General features: G+C 40.1%; 1 protein-coding gene across 2 annotated transcripts in view; it reads right to left on the reverse strand.

The window, feature by feature from the left end:
- Positions 1-1,758: 1,758 nt before the first annotated feature.
- Positions 1,759-19,992, reverse strand: part of TBC1D9 (TBC1 domain family member 9) — a 141,287-nt gene continuing 123,053 nt past the window's right edge. The window contains exons 12-19 of one of the 2 annotated variants that reach the window (XM_017534302.2): positions 19,892-19,990; positions 19,629-19,697; positions 14,800-15,040; positions 9,239-9,304; positions 8,381-8,467; positions 5,302-5,376; positions 5,103-5,206; positions 1,759-3,901 (exon numbers count right to left, since the gene is read on the reverse strand). In XM_017534302.2, coding sequence (XP_017389791.1) covers positions 3,179-3,901; positions 5,103-5,206; positions 5,302-5,376; positions 8,381-8,467; positions 9,239-9,304; positions 14,800-15,040; positions 19,629-19,697; positions 19,892-19,990 — 1,464 coding nt within the window. In that variant the 3' untranslated portion in view covers positions 1,759-3,178. The remainder of the gene's footprint in view (positions 3,902-5,102; positions 5,207-5,301; positions 5,377-8,380; positions 8,468-9,238; positions 9,305-14,799; positions 15,041-19,628; positions 19,698-19,891; positions 19,991-19,992) is intronic. The other variant, XM_017534291.2, reaches the window with a different exon arrangement.

A 19,992-nucleotide genomic window follows, 5' to 3' on the forward strand; every position in this document is an offset into this window, starting at 1 on the left:
GTAAATCGCAAGTTGAAATCAAAGAGAGTAATTCATGGAGACACAAAAGTACATAACACAACCATGAACAACTAGAAATGTGCCGCCTGTCTTCTGGAAGTTGACTGAGGGTAAAATGATTCTCCCAGGCTGTTCTTCTGACATATCAAATGAACTGACGAGCCTATTTGTCTCGCAGACTAAGCTGGAAATTTCAACTCAAGGGCTGAGGCTCCTGTATGTGCATCCTTTAGAAGTAAACACAGACGAAAACCTGCCATTATGCAGTATATTGCTGTTGTGATGAAAAGCACTATGATGTGCTTGAAAGAATAAGGACAAGATTGCAACAATTCTCAGCATACTAATAGAGACGTAGGCTTTCAGAGAGATGAGCTACTCATTTACTGTCTCTTTCTTAATGATATGAAAAATCCTGGCCCCTCTTCATTATCCAGAGCTACACATTTAAGCACACTATTTCCTGCTCAATGCTGTCTTTGATTTTGGCAAAGTACAGGTGGGCGAGAATATTAGATTTTTCAGTTATTTCCTGAGGAATATTTATGACATCAAAGACAAAAACACATGGAATCATGTGCAACAATCTGAGTCCAATAAATGACTAGTTACTTGATTAAACCAAATGGTATTATAGCATGCAAACAGAGGAATTTCCACTCATTACTTTATACAGAATGAGTCTTATTCTGGTAACTTTTATTTTAGATTCAGGGGTACATACAAAGGTTTGTTATATAGGTAAACTATTGTCATGGGGGTTTGTTGTACAGATTTTGTCACCTGGGTACTAAGCTCGTAACCAATACTTATTTTTTTATGCTCCTCTCCCTCCACCCACCCTCCACCCTCAAGAAGGACCCAGTGTGTATTGCTCCCTTCTCTGTGCCCATGTGTTCTCATCATCTAGCTCCCACTTATAAGTGAGAACATGTGGCATTTGGTTTTCTGTTCCTGCATTAGTTTGCTAAGGATGATGACCTCTAGCTCCATCCATGTTTTCGCAAAAGACATGATCTTGTTATGGCTGCATAGTATTCCATGGTGTATTTATATCACATTTTCTTCATTCAATTTGTCATTGATGGGCATTTGATTGATTCCATGTCTTTGCTATGCTGAACACTGGTGCAACAAACATTCATGTGCATGTGTCTTTATAACAGAATGATTTATATTCCTCTGGGTATATTCCCAGTAACGGCATTACTGGGTCAAATGGTAGTTTTTTGTTTTTAGCTCTTTCAGGAATTGCCACACTGCTTTCTACGATGGTTGGACTAATTCGCACTCCCACCAACAATGTATTTGTGTTCTATTTTCTCTGCAACCTTATCAACATTTTATCAACATCTGTTCTTTTTTGACTTTTTAATGATAGCCATTCTGACTGGTGTGAGCTGGCATCTCATTGTGGTTTTGAAGACAGACATGCAACCAACAAGCATATTTTAAAAAGCTAAATATATAATTCTATCAAGACTGTTGAAGGTGAGCCAAAAAAAAAAAAAAAAAAAAGCTCAATATCATTGATCATTAGGAATAAGTATTTTAAGCTAGATAATGGACAACAATTCTATTCCTTATTTTAAATGCAGCCATTGATATACTGCAAATTGTATTTGTCTCTATATGTTTGCCTATAAGATTTATTTACTTAATCAAAATGGTTGCCTAATACAGTTTCCCCTACAAAAGTTGTCAAAAGAATAATGTTATTGCCTTAGGCAGGAACTCAAGCACAAAGATAAAAATCCATATCAGAGTATTTGATGTATTTTATTTGTTCACATTTAGCCTATTTGAGGTTAGCACTACTTCATTTGACAGTTTAAAAATCATCCTGTAAACAGAATAAAAAACAACAGCAGCAACAGCAAAAACAAGGAGACAATGTATAATAAAATAATGTGTTGAAAGGAATATTTGGAAGAAGCAAAGGAAATGAGACCATGATTATGAATTCAACATTCAGAAGAAAAAAACTGTCCAACATCTGTAAAAAGCAAAATCATAACAGTATAAAAAAGAAGCAAGAATTCAAAGTGCAGGTGCGCTAGTTTTCATTTCCACATCCATTCAGGAAATAGAGCATACTATTCTTTTACATAAAGTGACAAGTTCTGTTTTTTCAAAACATTCAGTTACATTATCTTGCAGATTATTTTTTCAGTTTACATTATCTCTACATTGATTTAATGGAAAGATGGTCATATGCAATATGTGGTATAAATTTCTTTAATCTATGGAGAATATGGAAATGGTAAAGGTGACTGTTTCAGTTTTTGCTTTATTTGTAGTAACAAGAAGCTAAACATCCAGTATCAGAAGCATCAGTACTTTTACTCTTTCAAAAACAAAAGCAAAGCAAAAACAAAAACCTATCATAAGCCGTCTGTCTTTGCTGCCACTTTCAGATTCTCTGTGACAAAAGACTGTTACTTTTTACTGAATTCTAATGAGTTGACATAAATAATCAGAACAATTTCTTAAATGCAAAATCTGTCTGGTATCTGTCTAAACTGATTAAATACAAGTGTTATTCTGGCATCATGTAAAAATCACTTACACTTTCATAACTGTTTAGAATCCCCAATGTTTTCCCTTTCAAAGGGAACATCTGTGGAATATGATTTTGAATAGAGGACTTTTATGAAATATATTTCAAATCTTAAAAATATTTTTAATACTTCCTAAAGTGGTATAGGATTTACTGCTGCTGACAATGCCTTCCATTTAAGATCAGTCTTGCATTTGTGGCTTTTCATTTTCCTTCTAGCTCTAATTTTATTTAAAAAGCCTGAATACACAAATGACTGCTGCCTTACTTAGCATTAAACGGTACTATTTTTTAAACCATGTATACAGATCAACAGCAAGATTAGTAAGTTATAATACACACATATCACTGACAAATTCATCTTTTTGTTTTTTAGAATTCACTAAATAAACTGTATTCTGGTAAATCCCCTCCCCGCAACAACAGTGTACTGTACCTACATTGAGGCGTTTAAATATTTCTCCAACAGTTTTCATTATATTACATTATGAAAACACTAGGCTTCAAGCCAGGTACTAATAAATATTTAATTTAAAAAAAAAAAAAAAACCCAACACAGAAGAACATAAAAAAGCCCCTCCCTCCCTCTCCTCCTGCTCCCCCGGGAAGGCGCGGGTGTCAGCCTGACATGGCCGAGATTTCGTAGTCACTGGCCGAGGTGAGGGGCTTGCCCATCATCCGGATGTTTTTTGCACTGGTAATCCTGGCCATCATGCACACGGGCTTGTCAAAGTACTTGACCAGGGCAGGCTCAGTTAAGAGGGAGGCCAGGAATTGCTCGAAGGTGATGGCCCAGTCCCGGTCCAGGCTGGTGCTCCGGGGCAGTGCCGCTGTGCCCTGGCCGCTGCGCACCAGGACGGTGTCCTCTCCGATGTCCTCGCAGTGCAGCTTGTCCTCCTCGTGGGAGCCGGCACTCAGCACCGAGTATGAGGACATGGAGCTGTCGTCCTTGGTGTCGTCGTCAGAGATCAGCATGGAGGAGCAGGCCCCGTTGTCCCGGGGTGAGGAGTCCTCCAGCTTGATGTCCTCCATCTGCCCTCCGAGGGAGTGCTCCTCACTGTCGGCGGGCAGGCTGGCCGGCAGGGGCTCGACAGACTCCACCACGTAAGGCTGGCCTGGCCCTTTCTTGGGGAAGATCACGCCTGGGATGGCCTGGTGGCAGGATGGTCCGCTGCCTCCGCTCCCGCCCTCCTTTGCAGGCTGGGGGACGAACAGCTTGCCGACCTCCCCAATCTCCAGCAGGAGGCTGGTCACTGCTGCGGTGGCATGGTATAGCTCCTGCTCATTGGGGTCTTCGCTGAACATGTTATACATTGTCTTACACAGTTCAATGAACTGCCCCTGAAGAGCAATTTGGAAAAACACAAAGAATGTGAAATCTTGAGGGAGCAGAAAGGCAGGACTGAAATGGACTGAAGAGCCATTTAAATGAGAACGCCTAAAGATCCCTAGGCTGGATGGATATGTTTAAAGTCTCTTATTGATGTTTCCATTTAAAATTTTTCTTTTTGAGACAGGGTCTCACTTTGTCACCCAGGTGGGAGTGCAATGGTGCACTCATGGTTCACTGCAGCCTCAACCTCCTGGGCTCAGGTGATCCTCCCATCTCAGCCCCTCAGGTAGCTGGGACTACAGGTACATGCCACCATGCTCTGCTAATTTTTGCATTTTTTTGTAGGGAGGGTTTCGCTATGTTACCCAGGCCTAGTCTTGAACTACTGGGCTAAGTGATCCTCTTGCCTTGGCCTCCCAAAGTGCTGGAATTACAGGCATAAGCCACTATGACCAGCTTATTTTCACATTTTTAAAATTTGAAATATTAAAACATCTATGAAAGTTGGAATAAAAAAGTAAACATCCATGTACAGATCACCTAGAGTCAAGAAGGACTATGTCATACATTTGTCTCAGTAACTATTTTCTTGCTCTCTTTTTCCTTTTTGAAGCATCTTAAGGACATCTGAGACTCATCTCTTTTCACACGTACACACTTCAGCATGTACTTCAATTTTTCCAAGGTTAGCTCCAATCCCTCCTCCCACAACACACCTCCCATCTCCCTGGACAAAAGTAATGCTTTCAGTCTCCACCCAGATGACTTCTATTCTTCGATTATGAAACTCAGCATTTTCATCCTACGTTATAATTATTTATATATATATTTTTTTCCTCATTTCACCAGCTTTTTATGGAAAATGTGTCCAGACATCTTTGTAGCTAAGCACAGTCATTTGAAAACAGCATGTGTTTGTCTTTCGAGTATCTGAGGGTATTTTTAATAACTGGAATAAGATGCATAAATTCTCAAAACTGGATTGTTGTGGTTCACATTTTCTCTGGGGAAGTCATTTTCTCACAATGGAGCGTATTTCTGATGCATAAACACATGCACAAAATAGGTCCAAACAACTACTAATTAACTGCCCCAAAGTTATAATTATTTTTGAGGGGGATTGATTCTACATTTATTGACGACTTTTCAGTAATAGAAAAAAGAGCATCCAGGTTTGAAGTCAGAATGATTTGAACTTTAAGCACTTACCTGGTTTAATTTGGGTAAATCCTTTGCATTCTTTGACTTAGATTTACTTTCTGGAGTCCAGAGTCTCAAATAATTACGATTTTCTTGGGAATTTGCTCTCTTCCCTACAACCCAAATGTTAAGAAGTTAAGTGCTTATAGGCCAAAACACAAGTGTGCAACCAGCAAGAAGGTAAACATATAGAAGAGACCATCCCTACCTTTGTCCGGCTTTAGGCTCACCGTAACGAAGCCATCATCTACACCCTGTTTGCTTCTGCTATCCAATCCAACAACTACCGAGAAATATTAAAGAGTAGAATGTGATATAATATGACTATGCAGTTAGCATTTGCAGTGGAAAAGAGAAGACTATCTAAATAGGGTTGCCTAATTTAGCAAACAAACAATAAAAACTCCCCAAACAAAATAAAGGATTCAGTTAAATTTCAATTTCAGATAAATAATTTTTGGAGGGGATAAGTGTAACCCTGACATTACAGGGGACATACTTATACTAAGAAAATTATCTTTTATCTGAGATTCTAATTTTATTGCATGTCCCATTATTTTATCTGACAACACTCTCTCTAGATAAAGGACCTCCACAGAATTCTTTCTCACAGCCTGGGTTCAGTGTACAATTAAAAATTAATGGAGGGCCAACTGCTGTGTCTCATGCCTGTAATCCCAGAACTTTGGGAGGACGAGATGGGCAGTTCACTTGAGGCCAGGAGTTTAAGACCATCCTGGCCAACATGGTGAAATCCTGTCTCTACCAAAAATACAAAAATTAGCTGGCCTGGGAAACTACAGAAAAACTCTGTCTCAAAAAACAAAAAAAATTAATGGGATGATGCCACATAGTCTTCAGTACTTAAAAAATCGTAGTACCCCAATGAATGTTGATTTCTCTCCTCTCTTTTCTACATTATCATTTAACTTTGCATATATGAGGCTCATTTTTTTTTTTTTTGCCAGTCCTGCAAAAGATCACTTTCAAGGAAATTAAAATCTATGTTGGTAGACATGAGGAAAAAAATTTTTTTTGCTAAAATGTTATCTGCTATAAAACTGCTTCAGATTTATAATTTGGTACTTCAAAAATATGACTTTTAAGGAACCCACTTATAACTGTTCTGTCTTCTTAAGACATTACAGAGCACATAGGGACTTCAAAACAGAGAGGTGTACAATGCTCTCAGCTTCCCATGCAGTTTGTCGGCTGTTAGAGTGCATTCCCGCACTTCTTCAACCACCCAAAGCTGGCTGGTCAGCCAGAGATGTGGCCTTTACTGTATTATGTGTCAAATTAATCTCAGCAGCTTTTAAGACACAGTGAGGAAGGTGTACTATATATTGTTGGGAAATTCGTCTCCTCTTAGTGTTGAAAATGATTTAGGAAACAAGTGGATATTTAAAAATATTTAACGTATGGTAAGTCCATGCAGTGGACGCTGTATAGCCATTTAAAAGCCATGTTTTCAAAGAAATGTTAATGACCAAGTAATATTCTCAATGGATTTTAAGTAAAAAAAAAAAAGCAGGATACAAAACTGTATAGGCAGTTTGAATCCCAGTTTTATATATATCTGTGCTGTATGTGTATAATTTGAATAAAAAACTGAAATGAAATATTTCAAGGTTAATTATTAGCTATCTTTATATGGTAGGATTCTAAGACAGCTTTGGCTTAGTTAATATATTTTTCCTAAATCTTAAAAATTTCTATACAAAGCAATAGTGCCTTTAGCCTTGGGAAACCTTCAAAAAGCATCTTTCAATGACATTACACGCTATTGGCTTGTGACCTTTCCTGAAGCATTTCTAAAACAAGGGAATCCCTTTCCGAGATGAGTGTCTACCAAGAAACGTGTGGTGAACATTTTGTAGCCAGAATGTGACTGCTAATGATATTAGGTTGGTGCAAAAGTAATTGTTTTTGCTATTACTTTCAATATATAATATTTTTTTGCTATCACTTTCAATATACAGTATAATATTAAGAATACATAGGATCACTAAGGCACTAAGCAAAAAGTCTTATTACATTATATTATTAGGTCTTGACTACACTCAATTTGATAGCTGTAATCTCCATTCTCCACACAAGCAAACTGAGGCTCACACAGGAACCTGCCTGCACTCACCTAGATAACAATATACATAGCTAGTGTTCTGTCCAAAGCTCCTACCCTCAACTTGTATTGCCAGTCGTAAGACTGAGCCTGGCTTACTCTCTCTACAAATATCACTTAGGTGCTTTTTGTAGAAAAAGCAGGTTTACAGTGTGCCTATTTGGGGATGGCAGGTCTATAGTCTGCTTATTTAGGGAGGGCAGAACTTAAGAGGTAAAAGAACCCAGGAGAAACCTGCATTTACTTTTGGACTTAGGTGAGTTAATAAAGTTGACCTAGTGATTTCTCTCCCCTCATTTTAACTTGGCACATATGAGGCTGATTTTAGTGATGAATTAGAAGTAACTTATTGCAGTAGCAAGCTAAGAGACAATGCTAGATTAATGTAAGACAAAACAGTATGTGACTTAATACATAAATTTGGAGACATATATGAGTTAAGTCACATCTTTGTAGACCTATCGTCCACAGAGAGCAGGGGTTGGCATACTTCTTCCATAAAGGACCAGACAGTGAATATTTTGGGCTTTGTAGGCCATACTGTCTCTGTTTTAGCTACTTAATTCTGCAGCATGGAAACAGCCATAGGCAATACATATATAAACGAGCTTGGCTGTCTTCCAACAAAACTATTTATAGGCACTGAAGTTTCAATTTCATATACTTTTCATGTGGAAAAATATTATTTTACTTTTGACTTTTAAAAACCATTTAAAAATGTAAAAAACATTCTTAGTTCACAGCCTGTTAAAAAATAGGTGGTGGGCTAGATTTGGTCTACAGGCCATAGTTTGCCAACTTCTGTTATACAGCAAACAGAGATATAAGAGAATGCTTTCTGATAGAAATGCTAGTTCCAATTCTGGATGGCTGCCTAATAAGATAATATTCTTAGCAGAGAGAAGGCAGCATAGTATATAGCTCTATAGGACACGAGTTTCCTCATCTGCTGGGAAACAATGTATATGGTTCCTTCAGTGGGCTGAGGTACCTGCTGACCAATAATTGCCTAAATCTCAAAAGTTAGAAAAGAAAGTAACCAATTAGGAAACCATATTCACATACTTCTTTGATTGACTGGCTTTGGAGGCAAGTCTTTTTCCAATAATGGAGGGCTCCGTAGAAAACAAATATAATATCTTTGATGAGGAAAGTCACTTACCATGTGTACATTCTGGGGTAATATCTTCAAAGAAGTACTGAGTTGCTTCAAAAGCAGAATCTGGCTCATCTTGGTCAGAGGATGGCTCTAGGGAGGCGAGGAAACATAATTCTTGTATTGGTAGGGCCATAACCCAGTGAAAGTATGCTTAATTATTAAATAAAATGACATAAGGGGGGATGAGAAGCTAAAGTTACAAAGGTGGGGTGGGGCCTTGAGTGGCTGCTGTCTCTAAACCTTAGTGGAGGGGGTCACTCCCTTTCTAACTCCATCTTCCCTTTTAACAACCCTACACCAAAGTGTTCCTTTATATTTTCTGTTGTATGGAGATTTTTCCAAGTTGTATGAAATAATGCTTTATGAACAAAATTTTAGGAAATTGTATACTGCAAAGAGAATTCCCAAATCTAGTTTTATCCTACCTCTATTGTTAGTGCCAATCTCACCTCATTTTTAAAAGTATTTGCTAGATAGATCCCAGCCAGTACCAACTTGTTTAAAATTGAACTCAAAACCTCACCGTTTTCCCCACTTGATCCTTCAATGTTCCTACATTCCGTCTCTCTATCTCTCTCTCTCAATCCTTGTACCCCAGGTGTTACAAGTGCCATTTATTCTTTCTCTTGCAGAAGCCTGCGTACTCTTTTCTGTTACAATTCATCTTCACACAGATGAATAACCATAGAATCAAGTGCATCCTGATTCAAGAACTTACACAAATTATCTTGGTTCAGTCAGTTCTTAGTGACTCATGAATGACTGTGTATATCAAAAAGAGGACATCAGGTTACACCTAAAAAAGAGACTTCAGGCCAGCTCACAGTTACAGACACGTGCTGCTCCATGTAGCTCACTTACCAGGCAAGACGTGCATTTTGTACAGGAGTTTGAGCTTCTCTGTGAGGTCCCCATGGCATGCAGCACCTAGAAGTCATATAAGTCCCAATGTAAAATGCATCACGTGTGCCAGTCATCTCCAGGCCTAGTATTCCCCTAAAAAGTTTATTTCTTATAAATTCCTACCAAGACATTGTATGCTGAAAGGTCTGGCCAGGACCTATTTGGCTTAAGAGCTCAGGAACCAGGATGGTTGGTTTCAAATTCTGTTTGTACTATGACTCTTGGGAGAGTTAAACTCTACCTTTGTTTCCCCTCTGTAAGGTGAGATGGTACTAGAAGATTCTACCAGTGATCTTGGTGTCAGGACTCCATAAAATGTCAGAACTAAAGGTGTTAAAACATATAAAGCACCTAGAATAGTGCCTGGTACCTAATAAACTAGCCTTAATGAGAAAGTTCATGTGACTGGGCCAAACCATGTTAAATAACTATTAGAGTTCAGAAATAATTTCAAGATGTGTTTGATAACACTTCAGATTACTCATTTTAGAAATTTTTTTAGTTGTTTTTGAGCTCCTAAGTATTTCCTTATTTTCATTTACCCTAACCTATCTGTCATTATATCACCATAGCTTCAATCAAAAAAATCCTATGGTTTTTACCCTCAAAGTCCATATTTATTGCTAGAACCAGAAAATCCTTTGTAAATACATATTCTCAGAGCACCTAAAGATAACTTAGATTTGGAAAAAGAAAAATAGCAATCATAGAATCTGGGTTGGAAAGGACCTTAGAGGTTATCTTGTCTGACCTTCCACTTAATGTAGGATCTCCTCTCACACACCCCTGTGAGACAGGACTCCAGCATCTGCTGAAACATTCTCAAAGATGGGGAACTCATTCCATTCCAAGCTGTGTTCTTTAAATGCTCAAAGTTCTTCTGTAATTTTTACTTTGGTCTAATGACCTTTAACCTGTAGTCTCAACTTTAGGAAGTCTGTGAACCCCTCAAAATGCAAAATTTTTTGGGAGGCCGAGGTGGGTGGATGATGAGGTCAAGAGATTGGGAGCATCCTGGCCAACATGGTGAAACCCCACCTCTACTAAAAATACAAAAATTAGCCGGGCGTGGTGGAACGTGCCTGTGGTCCCAGTTACTTGGGAGGCTGAGGCAGAAGAATTACTTGAACCCAGGAGACGGAGGTTGCAGTGAGCCGAGATTGCGCCACTGCACTCCAGCCTGGCAACAGAGCAAGACTCCGTCTTAAAAAAAAGAATGCAAAATTTTATGTATGTGCATGTGTTACTTTGGGGAAAGAAAATGTCCATAGTCTTTATCAGATCTCAGAGTCCATGACTCAAAAATGGTTTAAACTACTCCTCTTTAAAGTCAAATAGAATGAGTGTCTCACCTCTTCCATGCAACAATCCTTCAGATTTTAGAACAGCTGTCCTGTCTTCCTCAAGATTATCTCATTGGGGCAACTTGATCTTCCCAGATGAGATTTTTCCAATTTTTTCAATTTTCTCATATGATGTGATTCATATATCCTTCCCTATTATTATCTACATCCACCTTATGTGTTAATTTCTCAATCAATGTTCCTCTGAAATGAATTCCAGAAGTCTCTTGGCCACCCCAGGGAATAGGGGAACTGTTCCTGACTCTTCCATTAGCATAGCCTAAGCGTAGACTCAACTGTTTCACACTCACAGTGGAGTTTATTAATGATCATATGGTTAACTAAACCTCCAGAAGTTTGCATGATTAATCAAACTAATCATGAAAATAATGAGGCATTTATTAACCATCCACTCCGTGTTAGGCCCTGTGCCAATTACTTCACATGTATAATCTCACTTATATCTCATCATAATTCTATTAAATGGGTACAATTATGATTCCCATTTTATAGATAAGAAAAATCGGGCTTATTGAGGTTAAATAATTTGTTCAGGGTCATAAACAATTAAGTGACAGGTCAAGGATTTGAATCTGGATTTGTCTGACTCTCAATTCCACGCTGGAAACCACTATTACAGTACATGCAGACATCCTAGCTAGTTCTTTAACAATTATTTCTTTAAATGTAGAACTTATATTTATCATTTTTTTTTTTTTGCCAATCATTTTGTAACAGTGAAACAGCAAAAGAACATAACTAACCTAATTTTTGTTTAAGGGACCTTTACCTGCATGTAGGCTAGGATAATTTTAGAGCACTCAGATAATATACAAAAACAGCAATCATGTAGTTTTAAAAATTAACTCTGGAATAAAAGGACAAGTATGCAAAAAACTATATTTTGTTAAAGATTCATAGTAGCATTACAACCTGACCAAGACAAAGTAGTTCCCAAACTCCTTGGACTCCAGCTGGTGCCCAGATGTCTGCATTGTCTGTCACCTCTTGATGCCAGCTGCTTCTCATCCCCCTGCCCTGAACACAAAAAGAACCTAAAATCTGTACTGACTTAAGACGGTAGTTTAGGATGCTAGTCTGCCATTTTCTTGATTTGCTGGCTTTCAGAATAAATTTGCTTTTCTTCCCACCCAAGAAACTCTTGTCTCTTGAGTTTTTCAAGTGGTGAACAGCTGAACCTGGGTTCAGATACAATTTCTGCCTATCATAATTTTTAAAAACCTACTTTTGTCACCTAACATATAGGCAGTCTCTTCCCCTTAATGTGGCCCCACCCATTCAATAAGTGTTCTCTGCCTTCATGGCTCAAGGTGTCTGCTGAGTCCAGTAGAGGAGAATGAGTAGTAATCATGGTGACAATCATAACTGACATTTTTTGAGCCACTCTTCTAGCAACTTCACTTGAATTGTTTCATTTAGTTTTGATGGTAACTATCGTACAAATAAGGATGCAACCACAAAGAGTCCAAATACTGGGCCCAAGGGTACTAGTGAACACTCTCTCAGTTGAAATGAACTTATTACCCATCACACTTTTGGGTGCAGTGTTCAGCCAGTTATACAATTACCAATTTCCATTGATAATAAATATTTATCCAATGACTGGCTTTATCATGGCTCATTATGCTATGTTTACAGACTCTAAGTTCCAGCCACACTGTTGGAAAAAGAGGTACAGCTAATTTACGGCTTCTGATGGTAACCCCTGATTTCTAATTCCACAAAGACCATCTCTCTGTCCAGTAATTTCTAGCAGGATCTCTCTGGGTATTGATATTAAAACTACTGACACATGTTTTTCAGAATTTTTTAGTTTTGCTGTCTTTTTGAGGTGGAGTCTCACTCTGTCATCCAGGCTGAAGTGCTATGGCGCGGTGTTGAGTCACTGCAATCTCTGCCTCCTGGGTTCAAGCGATTCTCGTGCCTCAGCTTCCAGGGTAGCTGGGATTACAGGCACCTGTCACCATGCCTGGCTAATTTTTTTATTTTTAGTAGAGACAGGTTTCACCATGTTGGCCAGGGTGGTCTCGAACTCCTGACCTCAAGTGATCCGCTCACCTTGGCCTCCCAAAGTGCTTGGATTACAGGCATGAACCATGGAGTGGGGTCCATTTTTTTAGTTTCTTTAAACACAGAATTTCTCATTTCTGCTTGACTTGCCCATCTCCATAACTATAACTGACCAACGTAACTGACAACAGCTCTGCAATCACATCTGAGAGTTCTCCCAGTAAGTTGGGGTATAGTTTACTTTGCTCAGGAACTCAGCTGCATTCTGAAGTCTAAATACTCTTTCCCAGTGTTTTCTCTATGCTGGACTTCAAGCCTTTCCCTTCTCAAAGATTTGAAGAATCTCTTTACTGGAGTTGACTGAATTTAAGTAAATCAAAATATTTTTGTTTATTTCTGTCACTTTCTACATGTAGAATCTGTCTTTTTTTTCTCCTCCTTATTTTTGCCAAAGGCATTTTTTAAATCTCTTTTTTAGTGAATACCTATATGACAATCAGTAATTACCCTGGAAGTAAAAAAGGTTAGCATAGGGTCAAAGAGGTCTTCAGCATTATCTCTTTCGTTTCACTTTTCAAAAAAGCAGAATGTGCTTATATATCACTTGTGCAATTAAAAATTAATACTGCCTCCTTTCTCCTAAAAAACGCCCTTTTGTTATCCTCAGTATAGAGAGAAAAGGATAAGATTTCAGGACAGATAACCCTTGTTTGAGTCCTGGGGCCGGCATGTATTAGCTGTGCCTCTCAGTTCAATAACAGATATGTATTGGTTTGCTAAAAACTAATGTTCCAGCAAGTTACTTTAACTTCTCCAAGCTTCTGTTTCTTTAGCTAAACATGAGGATAATAGTAGCAAGCAGGAAGGTAATAAAGTATAATAGTAACAGCACAAATTGTGCCTCTTGGGTACTTGGAATCAAACACAGTTTGTAGTTGCATGCCCTTAGACAAATTAAATGCACATAAATTGTGCACATAAAAAGCATTGGCGCAGTGCCAGGCACGGAGTAAATGCTGTATAAATGTCAGTTATCACCATCATTATTACACCTAAGAGCTTTTGTTTGGATTAAGTAATACAGTAAAAGTTCTAAAGTATCACAAGAGGATCTGCACTCTACATAAATGTGAGCTCTCCCACGTTCCCCCTCTTAAGCATATAGATGACTGCTTTATACAATTTTTGTTTTAACCTCAGGACTCTACCTACATCCCTTCTCTTTTTAAAAAACCATCAGCTTTCTCTGACCTTTATGCCTTCTAGATATAACTCTGACAGATTAAGGACGTTCTTTGGAAATGTTGGCTCTATGCCTGACATTTTCTCTTTCCTTGGGTACTTCTTTTTAAAGTGTATGGCCCAAGGTCATAGAGTAGTGCAATTCAAATTTTTAAAAAATTGTTCTTACCTCATTCTGGCATAATGCCTGCTATACTCTCTACCTCACGTCAGGCGGGCCAAGCTCCACTACCATGCAGCTTTTGTGCCCAGTTATAAAAGGAACAAGAGTCCAAAAGGCAGTCATATGTAGGGCAGTGAGCAAGCCAGACAGGGAGCTGGTGGGCAGCTGCCCTCATGCTATGATGAGATGTGGGGTGAGGCTGGGCCTGTTCCTGCTGGAAGGTCCCTCCTCCCAGGAAAAGGGAGAGAAAAGACTTCCACTGAGGCTGCAGGGCTGCTAGGATGCTCCTTGATTAAGAACATTTCATAATGTTTTATGAAACTATGAAATTACAAATAAAATTTATTTTATTATGAAATATGTTTTATACAATTATATATAATGAAATAATGAAATATATTCAATAAAATATTCTATGTAATGTTTTTTGGTCAAAGAAAAGAAATCCGCCAACCCAAATATTTGTCTCTTGTAAAACTATCTCAGTCTATGGTTTCAGTGTTTATGTTGGCATTTCACTGTCTTGTGAATTCTCTACTAATGTATTTTTAACTAGTGCTGAGCGCTGTCTGATGTAGAAGGCAATGATTTATCCATATACTATGTTCATGAAAAACTCATTTTACAGTCAGTTTGCAAACCTCCACATGTGCTTCTGAGGCCCTGAGGGCAGCATGGGGAACCCTGGGGCACAGCTCCGTCATCCCATCCCAACTCATGCAACAGTACCACTTCCTTACTTAGCCCAGAGACGAACTCCCGGAAGTTAATCAAAGAGTCTCCATTTTCATCTAATAACTGGAACAAGCGGGAGGCCAGAACGTCAGAGTGAGTTCCACACGCCCAAGGAAAGAGAAGAGCAAACATCCCCTTGAACTGCTCGAAGTCAATGCGATACTGTTCAAGGTACGGCAGGCTGGGGTCGTGCCGGTCCAATGCGTTGCTGCTCCCGCCCCAGTAGCAGCTGGTAAGATGTTCTGCCTGAGAAAGAAAGAACAGGTGATCACTGGGGAATCTCTCCTGCAGCAAATACCAGAAAGAAAAGGCCTAGGTCAGTCTGTCAATGTGTGTGGAGCCCCTGGGGCTGGGCTATGGCCTCAGGGCCCCCTCAGTCTCCCAGTTCTACACACACCTCCACTTGATCAGCCCTTCACTGCCTCCACACCAACCATTTCTGCAGTTTACATCTGGAAGGTCGGCTTCAATTACTGGGTGTGGCTGAAGAAAGAAGGGGAAGTCTCCTCCCACCACATTCTCTTCCCCCTTACCTATACACTCATGTACATTTTAGAACTCACTCCCATAAAGAGGAAGAAATTTTTTAGCTTAAACAAATAGTAGGCTACTTGAAAAAGACAGGAATTTAGGTAATGTGAACAACTTGTTTTTTAGGTGACGATGGTAAAGTCCAGACTTTATGCAGCTTACATGAGGTCAATCAACCAATTAGTTAAAGCAGAATCATGATGAGATTTTGGGTTTCTAAACTTCCACTTAATGTCCCACATATCATACATAACCCCTGCTCACCAAAATCACCTAAATAAGATCATAGTCACACAGTATTCAACCTACAAGTGTGTGATCATCCAATTTCACACATCTGCAAAAGCTCTAGAAAAATTATTAGCATAGGAGCCACTACAGTGAGCAGAATGGAGACTGGACCCAACAAAGGGCTTCCTGTTCCTGGTCTTGGAAAAAATGCAGCCTCTTTGCTCATGAGGTAATAATGATTCTGGCAGAAATATCCATTCCCTTTTAGGAAGCCCACAAAAATAAAGCATGTGCTAGAAAGTTCTGAAAGAATGCCCTCACCCACCCCCACACAGGCATTGTAGTTAACCCTGGGTGGCAGGTGGGGGAGAAAGGAGGAGCATAAAAAGGAGGACTTTATTTTTACTTTTTCCATATTGTATTGTCTGAATATTTCACTATCAGCATAAATAATATGGTAATAGAAGAAAAGCACCTCTGGTCAGGCACCGTGGCTCATTCCTGTAATCAGCACTTTGGGAGGCCAGGTGGGAGGGTCACTTGAGCTCAGGAGTTAAAAGCCTGGGCAACATACTGAGACCCTGTCTCTACAAAAAAAAGTTTAAAAAGTAGTTGGGCATGGTGGCACATGCCTGTACTCCTGCTACTTGGGAGGCTGAGGTGGGAGGATAGCTTGAGGCCAGGAGGTCAAGTCTGCATTGACCTGGGATGGTGCCACTGCACTGTAGCCTGTGTGACAGAGTGAGACCCTGTCTCAAAAAAAATTAAATAAATAAGAAGGAAAAAAACAGCACTTTTGAAAATCTTTCTCTTTTCCCTGGAGGTTTTGAAAACAAGGAGTCAATTGTGAGTATGTTGTTCAATTTTGCTCTTCCTTAGAAAAGAAGCAAAGAAATCAATGTCTTTTCACAATTGTTTATTGGGAATTGTACCAAAAAAGCTAAAAAGAGGAGTGGGAGTAGGGAAGAGAAGAGGAAGGAGGGTGGAGAACAGAACCAGTCGGGTTTTTTGCAAGGCAATCTTGAGAGAATAAAGGAAACTGTGTCGAAGTTCCTCAGGGTTTGGGACTGCATTCCTGGCTGTGGGGTGGAGGCAGGGTGTGTCAGAGGGAGGGGGCAGATGCTGAGCCTGAAGTGGCCCGCTGGGTTGGGCTGTACTCGGAAAGAGCATGAGTGGAGCCAGCAGCCCTCTGTGGGCAGCACGGTGTTGGTGATATGCTCTGGGAAGGAGCCGCTTTACCTGAGCTACGTCGGTTGACAAAGGTTACCCAAAGCATGTCTTGTTAACTAAGCACCCCAAGTAGCTCTGAACCTGGCCTGAACATGAGTGCAGGTACTTTCAGGGCGCTCACAACCAACAGGAGAAAACAAGCCCTTCAGGTCATCCCCTTGTTCCTTGCTGAGAGCCCATAGGCCATCATCTGGGGACTATGGGCACAGAGACTGAATCAGAAGGGCTAATTTGGAAAGAGTTCAAGAGAAACCAGGGCAAAGGGTCCTGAACCACATTTTCCAGGAAATCTGCCTCAGGGTGCATTCTTTTCTCCTCAAGTTCTACCCAAAAGCCTGTGTGGTGAGCTCCTTGGGAGGAAGACTGCATCAGGCCTTTGTATCTCCAGAAAATACCCACAAATGGGCTTAAAAAAAATTTTTTTTTAAGAGACAGGGTCCCATTCTGTTGCCCAGGCTGGAATGCAGTGGCGTGACCCTGGCTCACTGCAGTCTCAACCTCCTGGGCTCAAGTAATCCTCCTACGTCAGCCTCTGGGCTACAGACATGTGTCACCATGCCTGTTTAATGAAAAAAAAATATGTATTTTTTTAGTGATGGGTCTTGCTATGTTGCCCAGGCTGGTCTCAAACTCCTGGGCTCTAGTACTCTTCCCTCCCGCCTCAGCCTCCCAAGTACCTGGGATTACCGGCATGAGCGACTGCACCTGGCTCTAGAAATTGGCTTTTTAAAGTACTGAAAAGTCTGGCAGGGTGACTGACACATAGGGATGACTCAGTAAATGTTTGAGAAAATGAATGAAAGCCAACTGAAGTGTTACAATGATTCCACACAGTGTCCATAACTAAAGTTTTATCTTGGATTCTTTAGTATAAGAGACTCTATCCCATCCCTGACACCAACTGAGTCTCAACTCTCTTCTGGGTCCTCAATAGAGCTGGGGAACTTGTGTTGACAACACACCCTTAGGGCAGAGTTTGGAGTATAAGAAAAGTTTGCTTTCTTCAGCATATTCTCAGGGTTCAAATGGCACACCTGGTATCTGAAGAAACACAGAATAGAGAGTGCAGCAGTGCCCAGGTTCAGATGTGGCTTCAATTACTTCCAGAGCCGGGACTTCTGTACAGACAGCCCTGGTCCTCCTCCTCCTGCTTTTCCCCGAGTCGGCCTCCTCTGTCTGCTGTCACACCCCTTTCTCTTACCTGTTCATGCTCTCGCTGCCTCCAGCTGCTACTTCCACTTCTGTTTAGTTTCCCCGAGAATCCTGGCCCTGCCCCCATGCCCTGTGAAGATTTCTTCTGGTCCTGAGCATCCCTTAAAAACCTGATCTCCATTACATCATTGTTTTCTCCTTCCTTAGGTATCTCCAACTTAAACTACAGGAGCAATTAGCTACAGGTGCTTAACATGTATGAATAAAATATTCATGAGCTGGCACACCACAGAGACTGCACCAAGTGCCACATGCAGGGGTGCTGCTGCCCCCTCTGTTAATAATGCTGATACTGCACCAAGCGCACCACCAACCAGCCTGGATGCCCAGAGTGCTTCCATCTTTCTGGGCCTCGGTTTCCACATCAGAAGAATTCAACACACACGTTTGGAACACCTACAACGGCAGACTCCAGTATTAGTACTATACTAGTGTACTTTACCAGGCACTAGTGACACAAGCATAAATAAAACGGTGGTGCCCTCCAGAGGCCAACAGGTAGGGGGCGACATCAGCAAGAGCAGTCCTAAGCAACCACGTTTTCTGACTGTAAGAACTAAAAGACCAGTGTTCAGCTCCGGTTTTTATGTTCGTTTCTTTCTATTTTCTCCTGTACTATCTTTGCAATTCTCAAAACAGCCAAATTTAGTTCTGACAGTAATTAGAAATTGTGATGAAATTGGCACCTGCATAAAAGGCATCTTTTAAACATTTTTTCCTGTTGATTACAACTTTTTTTGTTTTTTTTGAGACAGAGTCTCACCAGGCTGGAGTACAATGGCATGATCTCAGCTTACTGCAACCTCTGCCCCCTGGGTTCAAGTGATTCTCCTGGCTCAGCCTCCGAGTAGCTGGGATTACAGGCACACGCCGCCACACCCAGCTAATTTTTTGTATCTTTAGTAGAGATAGGGTTTCATCATGTTGGCCAGGCTTGTCTCAAACACCTGACCTCGTGATCCACCTGCCTCACCGTCCCAAAGTGCTGGCATTCTATAATCCCAGCACTTTGTGAGGCTGAGGTGGAGGTCAGGAGTTCAAGACCAGCCTGGCCAACATAGTGAACATCATCACTACTTAAAAAAAAAGAAGACAAATACAAAAACTAGCTGGATGTGGTGGTACGTGTCTGTAATCCTCGCTCTTCCTGGGCAACAGAGTGAGAGCAACGACTACATCTCAAGAAAAAAAAAAATCAAGATTGGTAGGGGCTGAATTTAAAAAAAAAAGCACAGAAATTTAACCAATTACGCCTTTCCTTTGGTATTTAAACAGCTTTATCCTAACCACATAAGGGTGTTTTTACAGCTTAACATAGGAAATCACAATTTGCAAGAATTCAGGCAGAACTTAAACTTGCTCACCATTGTTTGAATAAGTATTATGAAGCAGCAACCTATTTTCTTCGGTTCAAGGAAACAACTAGAATATTATATAGAGTGTAAGGGAACTAAAACGTCATTTAAATTGGTTCTAAGAGTGTTTCTTTTCATATTAAGTACTCCAGTTTTGTACTTTCAGTTCTATCTTCCTATTTATGTTATCCCTTAATTTAACAGAAAAATCCAGAACTGAATTAAAGTGAACTTCTTTACGCCTTTGAATGGGCATGAATTATTTTGAAACCCACCTTGAAAAGAGCATAAAGTTCTTCCAGCTCATCGATGGTAAAGGAAGTTTCTGTCACAATGGTTCGGACCTATAAAAATATCAAGCACAATGAATTTCACAAACTCAATAAATGTCGTGCTGGGAAAATCCCTGATTTTCCCCTTTCAAATTGTTTTCCGTCTGTCAGGCAGGAATTCACAGCCGGCAGGAATTCATAGCCAGCAGGAGCATGAGGAAGGAAGAGGATGGCAAAGGCTGCCTGCTGCTTCTCAAAGGACTTACCACGTTGCGTTTCGTAGTATCCTCCAGTGTCTGGATCACTTTCAGTCTTTGTTTGAATCTCATCTGTTCAATCAAATCTGCCCGGATAGTTCCAAATTTCT

The sequence above is a fragment of the Cebus imitator genome, unplaced genomic scaffold (assembly GCF_001604975.1).
Source record: "Cebus imitator isolate Cc_AM_T3 unplaced genomic scaffold, Cebus_imitator-1.0 Scaffold4, whole genome shotgun sequence".
NCBI lineage: Eukaryota > Metazoa > Chordata > Mammalia > Primates > Cebidae > Cebus > Cebus imitator.